Consider the following 21,203-nt stretch of genomic DNA (forward strand, 5'->3'; position numbering starts at 1 on the left):
TATGAAGAGGTTTTCACGATTGGTTCAAGGGAACAGTTGCTGCAGCTTTTTTATATTGCAAGGAGTCTCTGAAAAATAAGAACTTGAATGGGATTGGTTACTGTTGGTAAATCTTCACCGTATATAAGAGCCCACACTAGCCTGTTTTATGCTATATTATGTATATGTCTTACAGGTAGTGTGTGAAAGCAAGGTATTGTATAGAATGCCTAGCATTTTTTGGGCAAAATATGAAATCATTATTTCACTCCTACCTTTATATACTTTACCTACAGATTTTATAAAATGCCTAGTGATTCTATAGAATATCAAATAATAGGTTTATGGTTAACCGTAATAATATGGTTAGGCTAGTTTCACACTTGTGGCAGGGAACTCCAGCAGGCTGTTCCGGTGGAGAACAGTCTGCCAGAGTTCTCCGGATTCCTGGCGGACCCCATTGACTATAATTGCCGGACAAAAACGGTTCCCGGCATTGTCTGCTAGAAAACACCGCCCCAGGTGTGAAAGACTCCATAGATTAATAGGGTTAGACCTAATAATTTGAATAAATGGAATTCAAACTTATTGTAAGGGTATGTTCACATGAAAGATTTAGAAAATCCGCCTGCAAAATTTTGCGTGGACTCTACTGTTTTTTTTTAGCACGTCAACACGTATTTTTTAACTAATAGGTGTTTACTTGAATATAAAACTTCATTTTCGGCTCATGGTTATTGACACCAAAAACGTACAAAAAATATGTGGACACATACAGAGCAGTTTTTTGACGCTTCACAGTTTTTTCCAGTGGGAGATTCAGAGCGGATTCCGTCCCAAGATGGGGCATGCTATTTTTTTTTCCATGCTTCTTTTTTCCGCATGGGAGCAACTGCTGATTCCCATTGAAATGAATAGGGTGGCGATATTGCACAGTTCTTTTGGAGTTTGAGGTGGAAACTTGCCAACAGTGTCAACTGGCCCTACATTATTATTATTTATTATTAAAGCACCATTCATTCCATAGCGCTGTACATATGATAAGGGGTGCACATACATAATACAGACAATTGCACTAAGCATAAACAAGACAAGCTACAAACTACATGTCCGTGATTCTTCTCCAGTGGCATTTGGCACATGCACACTGCACCAATAAGCCGAGGATGGTACACCTCACTTCACTGTGCATACACGGCACATCAGGCGAGGTTTACCATCATTGGCACAGTGTGCATGTGTCCAGTGCCGCTGAAGAAGAGTCCCGGATTCTCCTAGTGGTAAGTTAAAATTTCATTTTTCTTTCTGTTTACAGGAACAGGTGGGTTTTTTATGGGCAGGTTTAGGGTCCTAAACCCCAGCAACACAACAGCATGTTGGTGGTTTAGTGGCCCCAAACCAGGTGATTAAGAATCTGAATCTCTCCTTTCAGTTACTGTACACTGACATAATATTGTTCTGAAAACAAGAGCGGTAGAGAGGTACATTGTTTTTTTTTCCTACAGAGGAAATAGAATTTGTGGTATTTTTTGTTGGTTAGCTGTACAAAACATTTTAATCCCACTGGATGCATTTGATAGCCTGAGTGATTTCACCAGAGCTCAAGGGACAACTATGCTAAATAAGGCTGTGGGAAAAGCTTGAAAAGGTGCATGACAAGGCATTCTAAAATACATACAAAGTTAGTCATGCAGCAAATAGAAAATATAGGAGTAGTTCCATAATGGATAACCTGTAACTGAAGCATCTTAAATAGGACCTTCTTATAAAGCTATATTTTGCCATTCTTCAATTTTTTCTACAAATGTATGGATAAAGGTACAGATGGGTGTTACCAGTTGGGGGGGTGGGTTGTCCCTGCATTGTCAAGCGTTGTCCGGTAAAAGCTGCCAATGACAGTCTGTGCAGGGACACCCCCCCCAACTGGTACCACCCATCTGTACCCATTGCTGTGGCCAGTGTTTGACTGAGCAGGCGTCTCCTGCCACTTCCTCTATGCTGAGAGCAGCCGGTACCTGTAGGCACCAGAAGTAAGAATTCAGTTAAAGCGGTTTTCCGACAGTTATTTGGATAGGTCATCAGTATCTGATCGGTGGGGGTCTGACACCCAGGGCCCCCGCCAATCAGCTGTTTGAGAAGGCACCAGCGCTTGCAGTAGTGCCGCAGCCTTCTCTCAGCTTACTAGGCACAGCGCCGTAACATTGTACAGCGGTTGTGCTTGGTATGGCAGCTCAGCACCATTCACTTTAATGGGACCGAGGACCCCCACCGTAACTACTAACCAGAAAGCATATTTATGTTGCCTCATTTTGAAAATATATTAAACTACTTTCACATCTGAGTTGTGCTGTCTGGTTTTGAGATCCGACACAGGCTTTCAAAACCGCAGCACAACGCTACAGTTTTGTCCCCATTCATTGTCAACTGAACAAACCGGAATGTAGTGTACCAGAATACATTCTGCAAGCAGCGTTTTTGTGTGCAGCGTGGGAAACTGAAGAAGCCGGCACCAAAAACCATGAAAGTCAATAGTGCCGCATCCGTTTTTTTCGGACACTAAAAAACCCGATCCAGTTCCCATTGACTTAGGCCTCATGCACACGGCAGTATTTTTTCACGGTCCGCAAAAACGGGGTCCGTAGGTCCGTGATCCGTGACCGTTTTTTCGTCCGTGGGTCTTCCTTGATTTTTGGAGGATCAACGGACATGAAAAAAAAGTCGTTTTGGTATCCGCCTGGCCGTGCGGATATGACATTTCCGACAGTATATTCTAACACAGAGGCGTTCCCATGGTGATAGGGACGCTTCTAGTTAGAATATACTACAAACTGTGTACATGACTGCCCCCTGCTGCCTGGCAGCACCCGATCTCTTACAGGGGGCCGTGATCAGCACAATTAACCCCTCAGGTGCCACACCTGTAGGGGTTAATTGTACTATCATATCCCCCTGTAAGAGATCAGGGCTGCCAGGCAGCAGGGGGCAGACCCCCCCCCCAGTTTGAATATCATTGGTGGCCAGTGCGGGCCCCCCCCCTCCCTCTATTGTAATAATTTGTTGGTGGCACAGTGTGCGCCCCCCCCCTTCCTCCCTGTGTTGTAATAATTATTCGTTGGTGGCACAGTGTGCGCCCCCCATCGCCCCCCCTTCCTCCCTGTATTGTAATAATTATTCGTTGGTGGCACAGTGTGCGCCCCCCATCGGCCCCCCCTTCCTCCCTGTATTGTAATAATTATTCGTTGGTGGCACAGTGTGCGCCCCCCATCGGCCCCCCCTTCCTCCCGGTATTGTAATAATTATTCGTTGGTGGCACAGTGTGCGCCCCCCATCGTCCCCCCTCCCTCTATAGCATTAACAACATTGGTGGTGGCCAGTGTGCGGCCTCCCATCTCCCCCCCCCCCATCATTGGTGGCTGCGGAGTTCCGATCGGAGTCCCAGTTTAATCGCTGGGGCTCCGATCGGTAACCATGGCAACCAGGACGCTACTGCAGCCCTGGTTGCCATGGTTACTTAGCAATAGTACAATAGTAAAAGATTCATACTTACCTGGGAGCTGCGATGTCTGTGTCCGGCCGGGAGCTCCTCCTACTGGTAAGTGACAGGTCTGTGCGGCGCATTGCTGTCACTTACCAGTAGGTGGAGCTCCCGGCCGAACACAGACATCGCAGCTCCCAGGTAAGTATGAATCTTTTACTATTGTACTATTGCTAAGTAACCATGGCAACCAGGGCTGCAGTAGCGTCCTGGTTGCCATGGTTACCGATCGGAGCCCCAGCGATTAAACTGGGACTTCGATCGGAACTCCGCTGCCACCAATGAACAGGGGGGGGGGGGGGCGATGGGGGGCTCACACTGTTCCACCAACGAATAATTATTACAATACAGGGAGGAAGGGGGGGGCGATGGGGGGCGCACACTGTGCCACCAACGAATAATTATTACAATACAGGGAGGAAGGGGGGGCGATGGGGGGCGCACATTGTGCCACCAACGAATAATTATTACAATACAGGGAGGAAGGGGGGGCGCACACTGTGCCACCAACAAATTATTACAATAGAGGGAGGGAGGGAGGGGGGGGGCCGCACTGGCCACCAATGATATTCAAACTGGGGAGGGGTCTGCCCCCTGCTGCCTGGCAGCCCTGATCTCTTACAGGGGGATATGATAGTACAATTAACCCCTTCAGGTGCTGCACCTGAAGGGGTTAATTGTGCTGATCACGGCCCCCGTAAGAGATCGGGTGCTGCCAGGCAGCAGGGGGCAGTCTTGTACACAGTTTGTAGTGTATTCTAGCTAGAAGCGTCCCCATCACCATGGGAACGCCTCTGTGTTAGAATATACTGTCGGATATGAGTTTTCACGAAGTGAAAACTTAGATCTGAAAAAGCTTTTATGCAGACGGATCTTTGGATCCGTCTGTATGAAAGTAACCTACGGCCACGGATCACGGACACGGATGCCAATCTTGTGTGCATCCGTGTTCTTTCACGGACCCATTGACTTGAATGGGGCCGTGAACCGTTGTCCATCAAAAAAATAGGACAGGTCTTATTTTTTTGACGGACAGGATACACGGATCACGGTCTCGGCTGCAAAACGGTGCATTTTCCGATTTTTCCACGGACCCATTGAAAGTCAATGCGCCCTCGAAAAAAAACGGAAAACGGCCACGGATGCACACAACGGTCGTGTGCATGAGGCCTTAGATTGGCTTTAGTGCCAGATCCGGTTTCTTCATTTTCGGTATAATACAACTGGATCCATTCAGAACGGATGCAGCTGGATGTATTGTAATAACTTAAACATTTTGCTGTGGTTTTGAGATCCCATGCCGGATCTCAAAAACGGATGTGAAAGTAGCCTTACACCAATCAAACTAAGGCTCTGTTCACACATGTTTGGCTTCCATTTAGAACAGTCAAGCATTGTGAATTTGTGACACATCTCTTGTGCAACTGATCCAAATGGAGACTGTTTATGAGGGTCATCAGGGCTCTGCTGAGGCTTCTCCTGTTTTGATGGCTAGAGAATCACCTGAATGCTGTGTTTTTCTTAACAGTAAGGAAAACTCTGGCTGTAGTTCTTCCCTTTTGCTTTGCTCTGGTTGCGAGATTATCCTATGCACATTCGGCTTTGCTAGTCTTAAACACTACCCCTGCTCTTGGATGGACCAGTGCCGCAGGTCCCTTGCCTCGAGAGAAGGGGTTTGTGATTCAGAAGCTTGCTTTAAAAACCTGGGAAGCAAAAAAGCACTAAAATTAGAATAAAAAATAAAAAAAATGTCTGAAAAACAATGGCTGATGGCCTGATGTTAACATGTTTATGATCGATTTTAGAGGATTACCCTCACACAATGAAACATGCAGATCAACCTGGCCTTTGTCTTAATTATGTATTTTGTGTGTGGACATGTTTGTATTCTATGTGTAATATATCTTTTTTCTCTTGATGCATTTTATTTTGTAGGGCTTTGATGTGCAGGCTGACTATATGCCCCTCTTAACATCCCTGGCAGTGTATGGATGGCAACTCACATGTGTCCTTCCGACGCCTATTGTAAAAACCAATAGGTAGGTATCACTATGTGACCAGAGAGTGTTGTAAGGCACTCATGTATGTATTTAATATGCACAAAAATCCTTCCAAAGGCATATTCCAGGAAACGCAAAGGCTCAACAAGATTTACTTACTCTCTTCTTGTTATTGTAAGTAACACCATTCCTACTTTTCCTTGGTATGTAATGCTAATAACAATGGCCTGCAGAACTCTTTATGCTATGTCTATGACTAGATTATTACCATAGCACTTTTGCTAATAAATCTTCATCCCTTTCAAATGTTACGTATATCAGCAAAGGACAGGTGTTAAATTGAAAGAGATCCTGAGAGCCTGTACAGGGTTAGACCCAGGCAGACCAAGCTGAGCCTCCCACAGACTGAAATAAGCAGCAGGGGTACCAGAAAAGTACTGAAGAGGCTAATAAAAGCAGGTTTTCTGATTTATGAATAAAAATATAAAACAATATTTAAAAATCTGATGGTCAGCAATAGATAACTAAGCTAATCAAGTTTTAGGCAAAAAAAAAATTATATTTCCTAATTTTCCTCGTTCTCTCTTAGCCCTTTGTTTACCTTCAATAACAACAATCTTTGGTTTTCCTAATGTATATTTGTGGGTGTCCAAAAAGACTGCCCAACCCCTGCTCTGCAATGGGAATTAATGCACAGTGCTGCCCTGAGTGACATGTCTGACTGCATGTTGTATGTGTAGGACTACAAGTCCCAGCTGTACAATGAGACTGCTGATACACACATGATTCCCCCCCCCCCCCATCTGTTCTTGTGCAATGCTCTGCAGAACTCCTCCAGTCTGTCAGCTCTGTGTCTGCAGGATGAGGAGGGAAGATCCTGTGTCTCTTCACTGCCTGCAGCTACTCAGGAAAGCCTCTAGCCCCGAGTCTGTGCTGCAGAAGGGGTTAAAGTTTCCTGAAGAATCCAGCGAGAGGGCAGACGTTAGGGCGTTGCCAGCACAGTGACGTCTTGTGTACATACACATATCTGGTCTCTCAGGCTTGTGGACAAAACATCATCAGAGCAGGGAGAGAAGCTGACATCACAGGTCATGTGACCCTCAGTGAAATCTGAGAAAGGAACCACTACAGATAAATAAAGTGCATTGTAAACCTCTTACATTTGCCTAGTTAGAAACATACAAAGTACAAAAAAATAACTTGGACAACCCCTTTAACATTTGAGGTGCTAATGTTGCTTTGTTCAGTGCCTTTGGAGCAATTTAACCAGTGTCCCTGAGACAAAATCTACAGTGAAATTCCTGTGTTCTGTTCCATGCATCTCCAGATTTGGCATCCAGTGGATGCCATTGACTGTAGTGTATTCCACTAGATTTCTGACATGGATTCCAACATACTGCCAGACAAAATACCACTGCATCTTGCCATTGCATAAAGTCCTGTAATTCACTTCACCAGAAGAGGCTCAGCTACTCAAATAAATCACAACCCTGATACAATAAGCAACTGAGCCAATACCATCTTGCCCATAAAAAGATCTTTATTAAATATACATTATTAAAATAAGCAAGTAACCCCAATTAATAAGGAAATGGGATACCAACCCGGGGTGGGACCAGAACCGCCCTATAAGTACAAATGAATAACAGTGACAAGTGTGACTAGTAATGGCACTGTAACTAGGAAAGTAAATTCACTACATAACCCTTGTACTGAAGCCTGCATAACCGTAACCAGAAATGATTAATCAATGCTGAAGCCTACTCCTAAATGAGGATCAGTGAAACAAGCAATACTAAAAATAAATGCCATACCAGGTTAGAGCGGTGTGTAAAGAACTGCACACATATCAAACAAAAATTAAGGGCCTAAGAAAAAATTAGGACAAACATAAAACCATTAAAATATGAGTGAAACAGGTTATAGGTAATAGGTTAGAGGTGTCACGTGCCGGGGGTCCAATGCAGACCTCCGGGACGTCAGGGAACCGGTATACAGGTAGAACAGATCAAGGATACAGACATACACACAGGCGCACTACACAGAACAGCGGGTGTGGACCCACTGTGCCACTGACTGGCAATACTCTGGAGGGGTGTGACTAAGCAACACCTGGTATTCAGTAGAGCCTCAGATGGTGAGCATAGGCTTGGGCCAAAGGTAGTTGCCAGGGGCTACTCCAGAGTGTAAACCGAGTCAGTAGCAGCAGGTCCAGATAGACCAGGAGGTACCTGAATTAGGTACCGTCAGGGAGCACAGACAGAGACATAACCAGGAGCAAGAGAATACACAGAGAATCGCTGAACAGAGATACAAGGCGCAGAACAGGCAAGAGCAGAGACAGAAGCAGTTACCTGCGCTGCAAGCAGTAGAAGCTAAGCGGCCCCAGGCAGAGCTGCACAGAACAGAGAATGGGCAATCCCCCTCTGGGGACCACAGGAACTCTCTTCCGAAGGCAGGACGGAACAACAGGCAGACATGGGACAGGATACATCGGAAGCAGTTAAGCACTGCCAGGCTCTCAGATGCAGTTACGCACTGCTAGGTGATACACGAAACAGAACAGGATAACAGACCATAACATGTTACATCAGACAGGGAAGGTACAGATCAGAACATGACATAAACACCATAACAGAACAGGAACCGGAGAACAGACACTTGATGCAAAACCAGGCGACACCACGCAGAAGGGTAGATGGAAAACCCTCTGGAACAGAAGCGAGGTGCTACACTCAGCAGCCACAGACAGGACAGACTGACAAATATTGAACAAGACCCCCAGAACCACAGCTCATAGGTCTATATAACTGGGTAACGAGGCACCTGGAAAGCCACACCCAGGCACAACAGACGGGGGAGATAACCCCATCAGAACCGGAACTCAGAACAACAGGATACACATGTACAGAACCGAGCGTTGCCTCTGGCAACTGGCATGCACAGAGACACCCACAGCCAGTACACCAGAGCACAACCAACCCGGCACCACAGACAATCAGAAGCATCACGGGGAACTAACCTCACACAGCCCCTAGCAACCAGCCTGCACAGGCTTTCGGCCTGCAGCCAGTACGCAAGGGCGCATGTAGCCAGCCTACACAGAAAACGTCACTGTAAACCGCACTGTTACAACGGGTGGATGGATTAGCCCTAGTTCAGCCTCACTACCCCTGAACACAGGGAAATCATCCTGGTGGTGGATGAACCCCATACCGGAACCTACCCCTGCTTACCCTAATTGACTCTATGATGTCCTGATACATTTCCCCCACTAGGGTTCTTCAGGGGATCAAAGGATGACACTTGTCCTGCATATACACATAATGCAAAACGCCATGTTAAATAAAGACCGAGTACAGAGACAAATACAGTACCCCAAGCAATTTATGCAGATGTAACAGATACATTCAAAGGAACAATGCCCCAAAGGCTAAAATAAGGTGGACTGATATCAAATATACAAGACATCAGGTAGTGTAAATAAACCAACTCATGATGTTTCTCTCTATGTAATATACACATTCATTCTGAATACTGAACAGGTTTACATTGTCATCTCTGTATTAATATAGTTAATTTGAGGACAAGGTTGTGTATGGAGGCAGGCTGCAGTTTTAGGTTTTCAATACCAGTGCCAGTTTTCTTGTAAACACTAAGGGGACATTTATCAAGACGGGCAATTGATATGTCGGTCTTAGGCCTATTGCACACGACCGTATGGCTTTCTCAGTGTTTTGCGGTCTGTTTTTCATGGATCCGTTGTTCCGTTTTTTGTTTCCGTTGTGTTTCCGTTTCTGTTCCGTTTTTCCGTTCCGTTTTTCCGTATGGCATATACAGTATACAGTAATTACATAGATAAAATTGGGCTGGGCATAACATTTTCAATAGATGGTTCAGGAAAAAACGGAACGGAAACGGAAGACATACGGATGCATTTCCGTATGTGTTCCGTTTTTTTTGCGGATCCATTGACTTGAATGGAGCCACGGACTGTGATTTGCGGGCAATAATAGGACATGTTCTATGTTAAAACGGAACGGAAAAACTGAAATACGGAAACGGAATGCATACGGAGTACATTCCGTTTTTTCTGCGGAACCATTGAAAAAATGAATGGTTCCGTATACGGACCGTATACGGAACGCAAAAAACGGCCAGTAAACGGGAAAAAAAACGGCCGTGTGCAATAGGCCTTAATCCCTGTGCACTGGTGGTGGTTGCACCAAAGTTATGTGTGAGGCACGGCCTCCACATAACTTTCGTACTTGCTGCCGCCAGCTTTACAACATGCTTTAATCTACGCCAGCTCCCTCGCTGGAGTAGATAAAGATCATTTTCCACGCCAAAAACTGGCGTGCAATATGATAAATGAGAACAGCCTCCCGGCTCGCGCTCTTCCCCAACCACCCTACGCCTCCTTTTTTCACCACTTTGCAAAAGTGGCATGAGTGGGGAAAAGTCACAGAGTTTGCCGCAAAACACTTTTACACCAAAATCTTCTACAAAAATACGCCAAAAAGTGCCGTAAAAACATAATCAATAACCCCCTAAATTCATTAAATGCATATTTTTCAGGACAAAGTCTGTAAGAAAAGTATTCTTTTCTGAATACAGATGATGTATTTTATTACAGTTCCAGATTTCTGTGAATAATTTGAAGTTGGTAGACAGGGGTCAAATTAAACTCATTTGTGAGTTGTCAGCTTGCAGGGACATCCGTAGGCTGCACGAGCACATGGTAAATTAAAGTCCATTGTCTAGAAGTGGAAGGAATAATTGTCAGGATATTTTTCATGCTGGTAATCTAAAATGTGAAAAAGAACATTGGTTTATTTTTGTAAACAATCTACAGCCTTTCTGCTCTACAAGCAAACATCCTAAGTACAGAGTGCCAACTTGAGAGGCAGCTCAAGTTTGGTCAGTGGAAGGGCTAGTTAGAATAGGCTAAAGGCAATGAGGGTTCATAAAAGAAGACTCTTGAATCCATTCAAGCCCAAGCCAGTTTTCACCATGAGGACCAAGTCATGTTTTATCTTTATGAAAAAAATCCAAAATTTACAGAAAAATTCACTAATCTCTCTGCTTTTAAGATGGACAGTTATTACTTAACATTCCCCATATGTCTACTTTATGTTGGAATCATTTTGTAAATGTGATTTTATTTTTTAGGACGTTAGAAGGCTTTGAATTTTAGAAGTAATTTTTTAAAGAACATTTCCAAACCCACTTTAAGGACTCATTCAGTTACGAAAACATTTTGTGGGGCTTGCATAGTAGAAATCACCCATAAATTACCCCAATTTAGAACCTAATCCTCTCAAATTATTCAAAACTGATTGTACAAACTTTGTTGACCCTTTAGGTGTTCCATAAGAATTAAAGGAAAATGGAGGTAAACTTAAAAAATGTCTTTTTTGCAAGTTTTCCATTTTGCCCTGTAACACAGCAAGGGTTAACAGCCAAACAAAACTCAATATTTATCACCCTGATTTTGCAGTTTACAGAACCACCCCATATGTGGTCGTAAACTGCTGTATGGGCACGAGGCAGGACTCACATAATTTTAAGTTGCTATGTCACATTTGAAGATCCCGTGATGCATCCCTACAGTAGAAACTCCCAAAAAGTGACAGCCTTTTTGGAAACTATAGGATAAGGTGACAGTTTTATTGGTACTATTTTCAATCGCTCAATATTACGTTTTTTTGTGAGGCAAGGTAACCACAAAATAGCTGTTCTGGCATGTTTTTTTTTCCGACATTCTGACAGGATAGATCAAGTGTTGTTTTTATAGAGCAGGATCAAACGGACGCAACAATATTAAATATGTCTATTTTTTTTGTTTCAGTTTTACCTAATAAAGCATTTTTGAAAAGAAATCTGGTTTTTGTGTCTTCATTTTCTAAAAGCTATATTTCTTTTAATTTTCTGCTGATTGTCTTGTGTATGTTCTTGTATTTTGCAGGAAGAGCTGACATTTTTATTGGTACCATTTTTGGGTACATGTAATTTTTTGATCATGGCACAGTTTTACATTTTTTGTTCACCTGAGGGGGTAGATCATGTGATATTTTTATAGAGCAGGTCATTACAGATGCAGAAATACCTTAAATATCTATTCTTTTTTATTTATTTCAGTTTTATACAATAAAAACATTTAAAAAAAAGTTTTTTGTGTCTCCATTTTCTGAAAGCTATATTTCATATATTTTTCTGCTGATCGTCTTGTATAGGGGCTAATTCTTCCAGGAAGAGCTGAAATTTTTATTGGTATCATTTTTGGGTACATATGATTTTTTGATCATTCAACGTTATACTTTTTGGGGGCAAGATGACCAAAAAATGGCTTTTTTGGCACAGTTTTTAATTTTTTTTATCGTCTTCACCTGATGTGGTAGATCATCTGACATTTTTATAGAGCCGGTCGTTACGGATGCCACAATACCTAATATGTATTTTTTTTTTTTGCTAAGTTTTACACAGTAAAAACATTTTTGAAAAGAAAAAATCTTGTTTTTGTGTTGCCATATTCTGAAAGCCATCTTTATTTTTTGATTCATTTTTTGCAGGATATGGTGATGTTTCATTGGTACCATTTTGGGGTGCTCGCTCGCTATTGCGCTTTTTGTGAGGCAAGGTGACAAAAAATGGCTATTTTGGCACAGTTTTTATTTATCTTTTTTAACGATGTTCATCTGATGGGGTAGATCATGTGACATTTTTATAGAGCCGGTCGTTATGGATGCAGCGATACCTAATATGTATTTTTTTTAATTGTACGGTATATGATTTTATTAGGTGAAAGGACTTTTTTTTTCTTTACTTGAAACTTTATTTGTTTTATTATTAAAAAACACTTTTTCAACTTTTTATTTTTGTCCCACTGTGGGACTTCAAATTTTCAAGGTTTTATCCCAGTTTCAATGCAGTACAATACATGTTGTATTTTGCTGCATTGTCTGTCAGCGTAAGACACTGATAGGGGTTGGGTATTCTAGGCTTTCGTGTGTAAGGCATCGGGGCTGCTATAGCAACCATGGGCCCCCTGTCACAGCAGCACGTGGGGCCGATGGCATTAGAGAGGAAGCCGTTCTGTGCAGGATACAAGAAGCTGGTGTGCTGCATTATGTATCCTTTTTTTTTTCTAACGTGTACGTCAAATGGAGGCATAAAACGTGATGGGAGCCCACCCTAAATGACACTAACCAGAAAGTCCCTACTCATTCAGAAACGTACAAACCAATGACGACCAAAGACATGCATTATCATATTGTCACCATTGTGATATTTACTGTCGACCATTTCTTAAACCTTTCATTTCCATGTACTAAAGAGCCCTGCAGGGATAGGGAGATGCCACAAGTCATCCATATGCATTCAGCTAACATCAGAGAAGAATACTGTTCTTATTGTACTACTGTAGATTTTGCTTTAGCCCACTGGGTACAAATAATGAAGGAAAATCCAGCATGAAATTAGACAGCCATAGAGTTATTAAAGAAAGTAATTGAAACCCACATTTAACCACGTTACAATCAGCAACTAAAGCTGTGTATAGGGATTTCACCTTTTCTGAAAAAATACTACTTTTTCCATTATGTTTCTGATGTATTCATAGCACTGACATTCTTTTGAATTGCTATAAATATGCATTTAAGAAGTCATTTTGCAAGGGCAGCAAATTCAGGACTATGGGTATACCAAGTAAGGCCACTCTACATGAAGCAATCTGGCAGTGGTCAGGAACAAGGGTCCTTCCAAACCATACAGTATGTCACTAAATGCATAAAATCGTATGCACTATATTAAAATTTCTCCAAAGGTACAAGCGATAAGAGTAAACCAGTTATTTATATGTGGCCATACATACAAATATAGTTCGTATTGAACCCGTATAATAATTGGTATAGTGGAGATTCTGGAAACTGTTCGTATGAGTGAGCGGCGTCCCGCTACACTGAATATACAAGCGGCGTCCCGCTTCACAGAAACGTAGTAAGTGGGGCTATTATTACTGGTTTTATTCTCATACAGCTTCAGGTACAGTCTTTACCAGAATGTCATGCGATTTCTATTATTTCGTGAGACGTATTACACCTTGGTGTGACTGTTATAACTCACAATTTGGCGTTCTCACCGCTTCTCTCTCCCACGCTGGCTAGCACCGCACTCTGACCTCTGTCTGTGTTCCGGTGCCGGCTCGCAATATGACCGAGGTCGTCTTGCGCGCAGGTAAATCTGTTTTGAGAGGTAAGGATAATTCTCAATGTCTTTAATCGCAGACAGTCCCTTTATGCTGTATTGATGGACCAGTAATATTCAATGGTAAAGATCTTCTTAATCTTTCATGGGAGGTTATACCAGACGCGTTTCGGGACTACTAACGTTCCCTTCTTCAGTGAGTTATAACAATCACACCAAGGTACCTCTAGTACCAATTGCACATATCATCTTTATTAATGTTTTTAATTGTATCTATTTCATTTCATTTGTATCAATAAATTGCTTTCAGTTGACACAATTGTCAGTGAGTGCCCAGATGTTACTTTTATATCTTGGGGAACATGCAACTTTTAGATTTTTTTTAACCTTTATTTGTAAGGCAAAGTGCTTAGAATTTTATTTTATGCACAGTGTGGGATACATAACATCAGGGGCGGATTGGCCATAGACCCTACAGGGAAATTTTCCGGTGGGCCGATGCCCAGGGGACCATTAAAGCACTCCTGCAGGCCAGTTACAAAATGATCTGATGCTTAATGGCCGCAGTTGCCCTCCTGAACTTAACTGTATTACCATCCTACTTATGTTGCCCCATGTTCTATCAATTTAGACCTGCCTACAACTTGAGGCCCCTTTTAGTTTTTTTCCAGGGCCACTTTAAGTTCACAATCTGCCTCTGCTTAACATGATATTTTAGATGCAGCATTTACGAACGTGGCAATACCAATTATCTTTTTTTGTATTTATAATTGTTTTTTTTTACTTTTAATATGATAAATGGAGAAAAGGCGGTTGATATGAATTTTTAGTATTTGTGGTATTGTTGTTTTTTTTCAGTACTTTGCAGTTTTTAATTTTTTGTTCTTTTACTCCTGACTTTCACGATTCATTAGATTTTTCGGTTCATGAGGGCTTAATTTTTGTGGGATAGTTGTAATTCCTATTGCCACCTTTTAATAGTACATAGGATGTAGCTGGAAAAAAAAGTGGGGAAAAATTCCAAATCAGGTGGAATTGGGGGAAAAGAATCTGATAAAGTTTTATGGGTTTCATTTTTATGGCGTTTCCTCTGTGGTAAAATGGGGCTGTGTACATGAGCGGTGATTTTCATGCATCACTTGTGCGTAGCGTGAAAATCGCAGAAAGCTCTATATTGTGCATTTTTCACGCAAAACAAGCCCCATAGAAGTGAATAGGGCTGCGTGAAAATCGCAAGCAAGTGCAGATGCGGTGCGATTTTCACGCATGGTTGCAAGGAGACGATCAGGATGAGGACCCGATCTTTATTATTTTCCTTTATTACACGGTTATAAGGAAAAATAATAGCATTCTTAATACAGAATGCTTAGTAAAATGTCCATTGAGGGGTTGGACCATGATGGACCATGTGATGAGCACAGTGAAGTCACCAAAGGTCCTTTAGCCAGGTCCTGAAGAAAGTAGAAAGAAAAGTTGATCCGCTACACGACCAAGTGGATGGGGTGAGTTAAATTTGTTTATTATTTTTAACCCCTCAATGGAAATTTTACTAAGCATTCTGTATTAAGAATGCTATTATTTTTCCTTATAACCATGTTATAAGGGAAAATAATAAAATCTACAGAACACCTAACCCAAACCTGAACTTCTGTGAAGGAGTCCGGGTTCGGGTCTGGGTACCAAACATGCCAATTTTTCTCACACGCGTGCAAAACGCATTAAAACGCTTTGCACTCGCGCGTAAAAATCACACATTTTCCCGCAACGCACCCGCATCTTGTCCGGCCCTCACACGCGACGCCCGTGTGAAAGAGGCTTAAGGGCTCTTTTTTTGCAGGGCAGTCTGTGATGTACATCTTCTTCAGGGTGTGTGAAAAGGCTAATGTAAATAGTTTTTAAAATAAAAAAGTATTATACATTTTGTATGATTTTTGGTTTAGAGCCACTATATTGGGGATATGCATTTGTTTCTTTCAAGCACTGTCAGCAGAATACAGCAGCTGTTGGATGGTGGCCTGCATTGTGTGAATGGACAGAACATAGAGGCTGAGACATGTCACAGACATTGTGACAACCCCTTTGAGAATGTCCTTTAAAGGATTGTCGAAATCCATATATTTTTTATTCTGCTGACAGCTCCTGTATGGAGTTGTAGGTAATGTCTCCTATACTATATTATTGGCATTGCTCCCAATAATTTTAGTATTAATTTCTACCTTGTTTCTTGCCTGCTGTATTGTCAGCATTGCTCCAGCTATTAAAAGAGCATTTATGGTTATATTAACTTTATATTTAAAAAAAAATCTCATTAAAGCGACATGTCATAGGTATAGAGGCTCAAAGATTGATTTTCACGTCTTTGTGTTCTTTGCAGATTTTCCTTAAACTGCTCATTGCCATTATGATATTATTGCTATTACTTGTAGTTATTTATATACTGTTCATATCTTCCATTGCATACTAATTATAACAGTTAATTAAACTGAGAAAATGCATGTATAATAAGAATAACATTCCAGCACCACCAGTTTTATTAACTAAATTAAAAGAAAGGCAGTGTGAAGAATTGCATAAAATTGTTAGAAGATTAAAACTGATGCCATGTAATATAAAAGTATAATAACACAGCAAAATATTCTCAGAAATTTGTATCCAGATAGATAGACAGATGATTGATTGATTTATAGATTAGATAGAGTAGATAAATAGACAGATTGATAGATTGGAAAGATTAGCTAGACAGACATAATATCAGTATATACAGTTACAAGATAATGCCATATTTAGCCCATATAATTCATAAATCATATACTGTACTGCCTAATTACTATGCCATATGACTCCAAAGAATACTACCTCCCACATAATATTATATATATTTCCTGCATAATGATACAAATTAATTCTCAAATAATATCAATTTAGTTCTCTCCTGGTGTTCCTATCCTCTGGGGGCCTCTAGTAAATGGGGCCCAGTAAATTGCCACCCCCTAAATCCGTCTGTGACTAGATAGAGGGAAGTTACTGTACATCATGTACATTACCCTTCAGTAATTTATTTTGCTCTCATCACAAATAGTTTGTTCCTCTCACAGTTGGCTCATCCCTAGTAGCTATCTATGCATACTTGGGCTACTTTCACACCAGCGCTCCCTTTCCGCTATTGAGATCCGTCATAGGATCTCGATACCGGAGGAAAATGCTTCAGTTCTATCTGCATTCATTGTCAATGGGGACAAAACTGAATTGAAGGGAACGGAGTGCACCAGAATGCATTCCGTTCCGTTTGATTGCGCTCCCATCATGCACACAAAAGCGCAGCAAGCAGCGTTTTTGAGTGCATCCTGTGATGTGGAGCAAGACGCAATAGAAAACGGATCCTTCCCCCATTTACTTTAAATGGAGTTCATGACTGATCCGTCTTGGCTATTTTAAAGATAATACAACCGGATCCGTTCATTGTATTATCATGACGGAAGCGTTTTTGCTGATCCGTGACGGATCCAGCAAAAAAACGCTGGTGTGAAAATAGCCTTAGGCTGAGTTCACACGGGCGAGATTTCTGCGCGGGTGCAATGCGGGAGGTGAACGGACTGCACCCGCACTGAATCTGGACCCATTCATTTCTATGGGGCTGTGCACATGAGCTGTGATTTTCACGCATCACTTATGCGTTGCGTGAAAATCACAGCATGCTCTATATTGTGCGTTTATCACGCAACGCAGGCCCCATAGAAGTGAATGGGGCTGAGTGAAAATCGCAAGCATCCGCAAGCAAGTGCGGATGCGGTGCGATTTTCACGCATGGTTGCTAGGAGACAGTCTATTCACTGTATTATTTTCCCCTTATAACATGGTTATAAGGGAAAATAATAGCATTCTGAATACAGAATGCTTAGTAGGTGGTCAATTGAGGGTTAAAATCCCAGTCAAAACTGACTGCAATTGCGTACCTACTCGCGCGGGTTTGCTGCAATACACCGGGACGCATCCGGACCTAATCCGGAAACGCCCATGTGATGTAGTTGTCATGTTAGAAAAATCAATAGAAGCAAATGAGGGTATGGTGGATTAAAAAGGAAAAATAAATATGAATGGCAGTGTACTGAAATAATACAGCGGTAGCAGTCATTATGAGACATATCATAGTATATTATATGTAGTATATATATAATTAGGAATTAGTTGCAGGAGAAGTGGAACATCCAACAATTTTGGTCATTGTTTACCTGAAACCATTGATTTTCATACAGTGTAATGAATTTATTTGCTCTGATATGTTGCATTTCCACTTTATTCTGTAGACAAGGTTGAAGTGTTGGTTTGACGTGCGAGAGGTGATCTATAAATTACAATTTCAGTGTAGGAAATAAGATGATATTTTTCTGTCAAATTTCATTTCAACATTTGAGTCATACTTGACATGGAAGTCAGAGGAATAGGTTAAGCTTATTAAGATTTCCTTCAAGGGGTACTTGATGGCATCTTGGACATAGATAGCTATTCATACATCTGTGCACATATTTTGGAAATAAATTGTGTTCCACTTGTATCCTTGTAGAGGATTTCCTCAATTCCAGTTGTCACCATTTCTGCATAGTGTGAATTTAATATAAATGGAAATTCAGGACACATGGTTAATGGCAAATGGTTATGTGATATTTGCGCTGTGGTGACTGATAAAACATTTTACTTATTCATTAATCTCTTTTCCAGGGATGGTAATGTCACTACCAAGCAAATTGTGTTCATGCAGAGACCAACACTGCCGCATAAGAACAAGAAGAAAGAACCAAAGGTAACAGCATGAAATCTGATACTCTACTTTTCTAGTTCTGGCAGAGGAGTAGCTATATGGGGAGCAGAGATAGCAGTCACACCTGGGCCTCGATGTCTGAGAAAGCCCAAAGGCCTTCTTCCACATATACCAGCAGCCATAACTTTATAACCACTGACAGGTGAAGGGAATGATTATTTCGTTATAATGGCATCTGTCAAAGGGTGAGATATATTATTCAGCTAGTTAGTTCTTGAAATTGATGTATTGGAAGATGAAAAAATTGGCAAGCTTAAAGATCTGAGTGACTTTGACAGGGGCTAAATTGTGATGGCATCTCCAAATCTTGTGAGGTTTTCCTGGTACATAGTGGTTAATACCTGCCAAAAATGGACCAGTTGGTTAGGGTTGAGCAAACCCGAACTGTAAAGTTTGGGTTCTTACCGAATTTTAGGATTTTTGGACCCCGAACCCGAACTTTTCAGTAAATTAATGAATTAATGGCGCTTTTTTAAAGGCTGCAGAGCAGACAATCAACAAGCGTTTAACTTGTGTGACCTTAAAAGCCATCACAGCCATGCCTACTATTGGCATGGCTGTGATTGGCCAGTGCAGCATGTGACCCAGCCTTTATATAAGCTGGACTCACGTAGCGCTGCACGTCACTCTGCTCTGATTAGTGTAGGGATAGGATACTGCTGCTGTGAGGGAGAGAATAGGAAATAATCTTTTATCAGAAGTGCTGGTTTAACTCAGCGATCTACATCGATTTAGTTGTGTGGGTGCAGTGCACAATCTTTTTACCCTGCCCTGAGCCCAGTGACACTGAAAAATAACTTTTATCCGTCTGTTATTTAGGTGGGCGCCATTTTATGCAAGTTCAGTGCACCAGCACAGCATATATGCTTTTCTCAAATACAAGCTTGAAATACTGCAATTATATTCTGGGTTTAAAAAAAATCACCCATTTTTGGCAATACCCTACATCTGGGGCATTTACTGCATGTGTCATTGTGAAATACAAGCTTGAAATATTGCAATAATATTCTGGGTTTAAAAATATTCTGGGCAAAATACTAAATTTGCGCCCTTTGCTGCATCTGTGAGTGTGAAATACAAGCGTTAGATACTGCAATAATATTCTGTTATTTAAAAAAAACACCCATTTTGGGCAAAATACTAAATTTGCGGCCTTTGCTGCATCTGTCAGTGTGAAATACAAGCTTGAAATACTGCAATAATATTCTGGGTTTAAAAAAACACCCATTTTTGGCAATACCCTACATCTGGGGACTTTGCTGTATCTGTCAGTGTGAAACACAAACTTGAAATACTGCAATAATATTCTGTTATTAAAATAACACCCATTTTGGGCAAAATACTAAATTTGCGGCCTTTGCTGCATCTGTCAGTGTGAAATACAAGCATGACATACTGCTATAATATTCTGTTATTAAAATGCCCAACCACCTATCTTTCAAGATGAGTACATGGGAGGACCACCGCCGCACGTCTCAGATGATGACGAAACACAGGTGCCAACTGCTGTGGCTTTCTGCAGTGTGCAGACCGAAAAGGAGGGAAGTGATGAAGACTGGGTGGAAGATGATGTGGAGGACGATGAGGTCCTCGACCCCACATGGAATCAAGGTCATGCGAGTGACTTGTGTAGTTCGGAGGAAGAGGCGGTGGTTGCACGGAGCCACCAGCACAGCAGAAGAGGGAGCAGGATGCAAAAGCGGAGCGGCCGTCCCCTAGACAGTACGCCTGCTACTGCCCACCACATCAAGAAACTGAGCACACCAAAGCCAGCTCCAAGGAGTTCCCTGTTGTGGCAGTTCTTCAGACAATGTGCTGACGTACAAGACACAAGTGGTTTGCTCGCTGTGCAATCAGAGCCTGAAGCAAGGCATAAACGTTCTCAACCTGAGCACAACCTGCATGACCAGGCATCTAAGTGCAAAGCACGAGCTGCAGTGGAGTAGACACCTCAAAAAACCAAGAAAGTTCTCTGGCTTCTCCTGCTTCCTCTTCTGCTGCAGTCTCGGACTCTTCATCCCCCTTTGGAGTGACAATGGCACCTGCCACCCCGCAAATAGAGGATCTGCCAGCAACACCACCACCTGGGTCACCAAGCATCTCTATATTGTCCCATGGAAGCGTTCAGCTCTCTATCTCCCAAACACTGGAGCGGAAGAGGAAGTACCCCCCTACCCACCCACGATTCCTGACCCTGAATGCCAGCATTTCAAAATTACCGGCCTTTAAAATGCTGTCATTACGTCTGGTGGAGACGGAGAGTTTTAAAAGCCTAATGGCGGTGGCTGTCCCACAGTACGTCTTGCCCAGCCGCCACTACTTTTCCAGGCGAGCCATCCCTATCCTGCACAACCAAGTGGGGGACAAAATCAGGTGTGCACTGTGCAACGCCATCTGTGGTAAGGTCCACCTAACTACGGATACGTGGACCAGTAAGCACGGTCAGGGACGTTATATCTCCCTAACAGCACACTGGGTAAATGCAGTGGCGGCTGGGCCTGAGGCGGATAGCAGTTTGGCACATGTCCTTCCACTACCGAGGGTGGCAGGGCGCTTCAGTTTGCCTCCTGTTGCTTCCTCCTCCTACTCCGCTTCCTCATCCTCTACCTCCTCCTCATCCGGTCAGCGTAACACCTTCACCACCAACTTCAGCACAGCCAGGGGTAAA

At 42.3% G+C, this 21,203-nt stretch overlaps 1 protein-coding gene across 1 annotated transcript in view; it reads left to right on the forward strand.

Moving 5' to 3' along the window:
* RFTN1 (raftlin, lipid raft linker 1) overlaps positions 1-21,203 on the forward strand; it is a 340,728-nt gene that overhangs the window by 312,962 nt on the left and 6,563 nt on the right. Inside the window, exons 8-9 of the mRNA XM_044293566.1 lie at positions 5,450-5,553; positions 18,436-18,517. Coding sequence (XP_044149501.1) covers positions 5,450-5,553; positions 18,436-18,517 — 186 coding nt within the window. The remainder of the gene's footprint in view (positions 1-5,449; positions 5,554-18,435; positions 18,518-21,203) is intronic.

The sequence above is a fragment of the Bufo gargarizans genome, chromosome 5, assembly GCF_014858855.1.
Source record: "Bufo gargarizans isolate SCDJY-AF-19 chromosome 5, ASM1485885v1, whole genome shotgun sequence".
Lineage (NCBI taxonomy): Eukaryota > Metazoa > Chordata > Amphibia > Anura > Bufonidae > Bufo > Bufo gargarizans.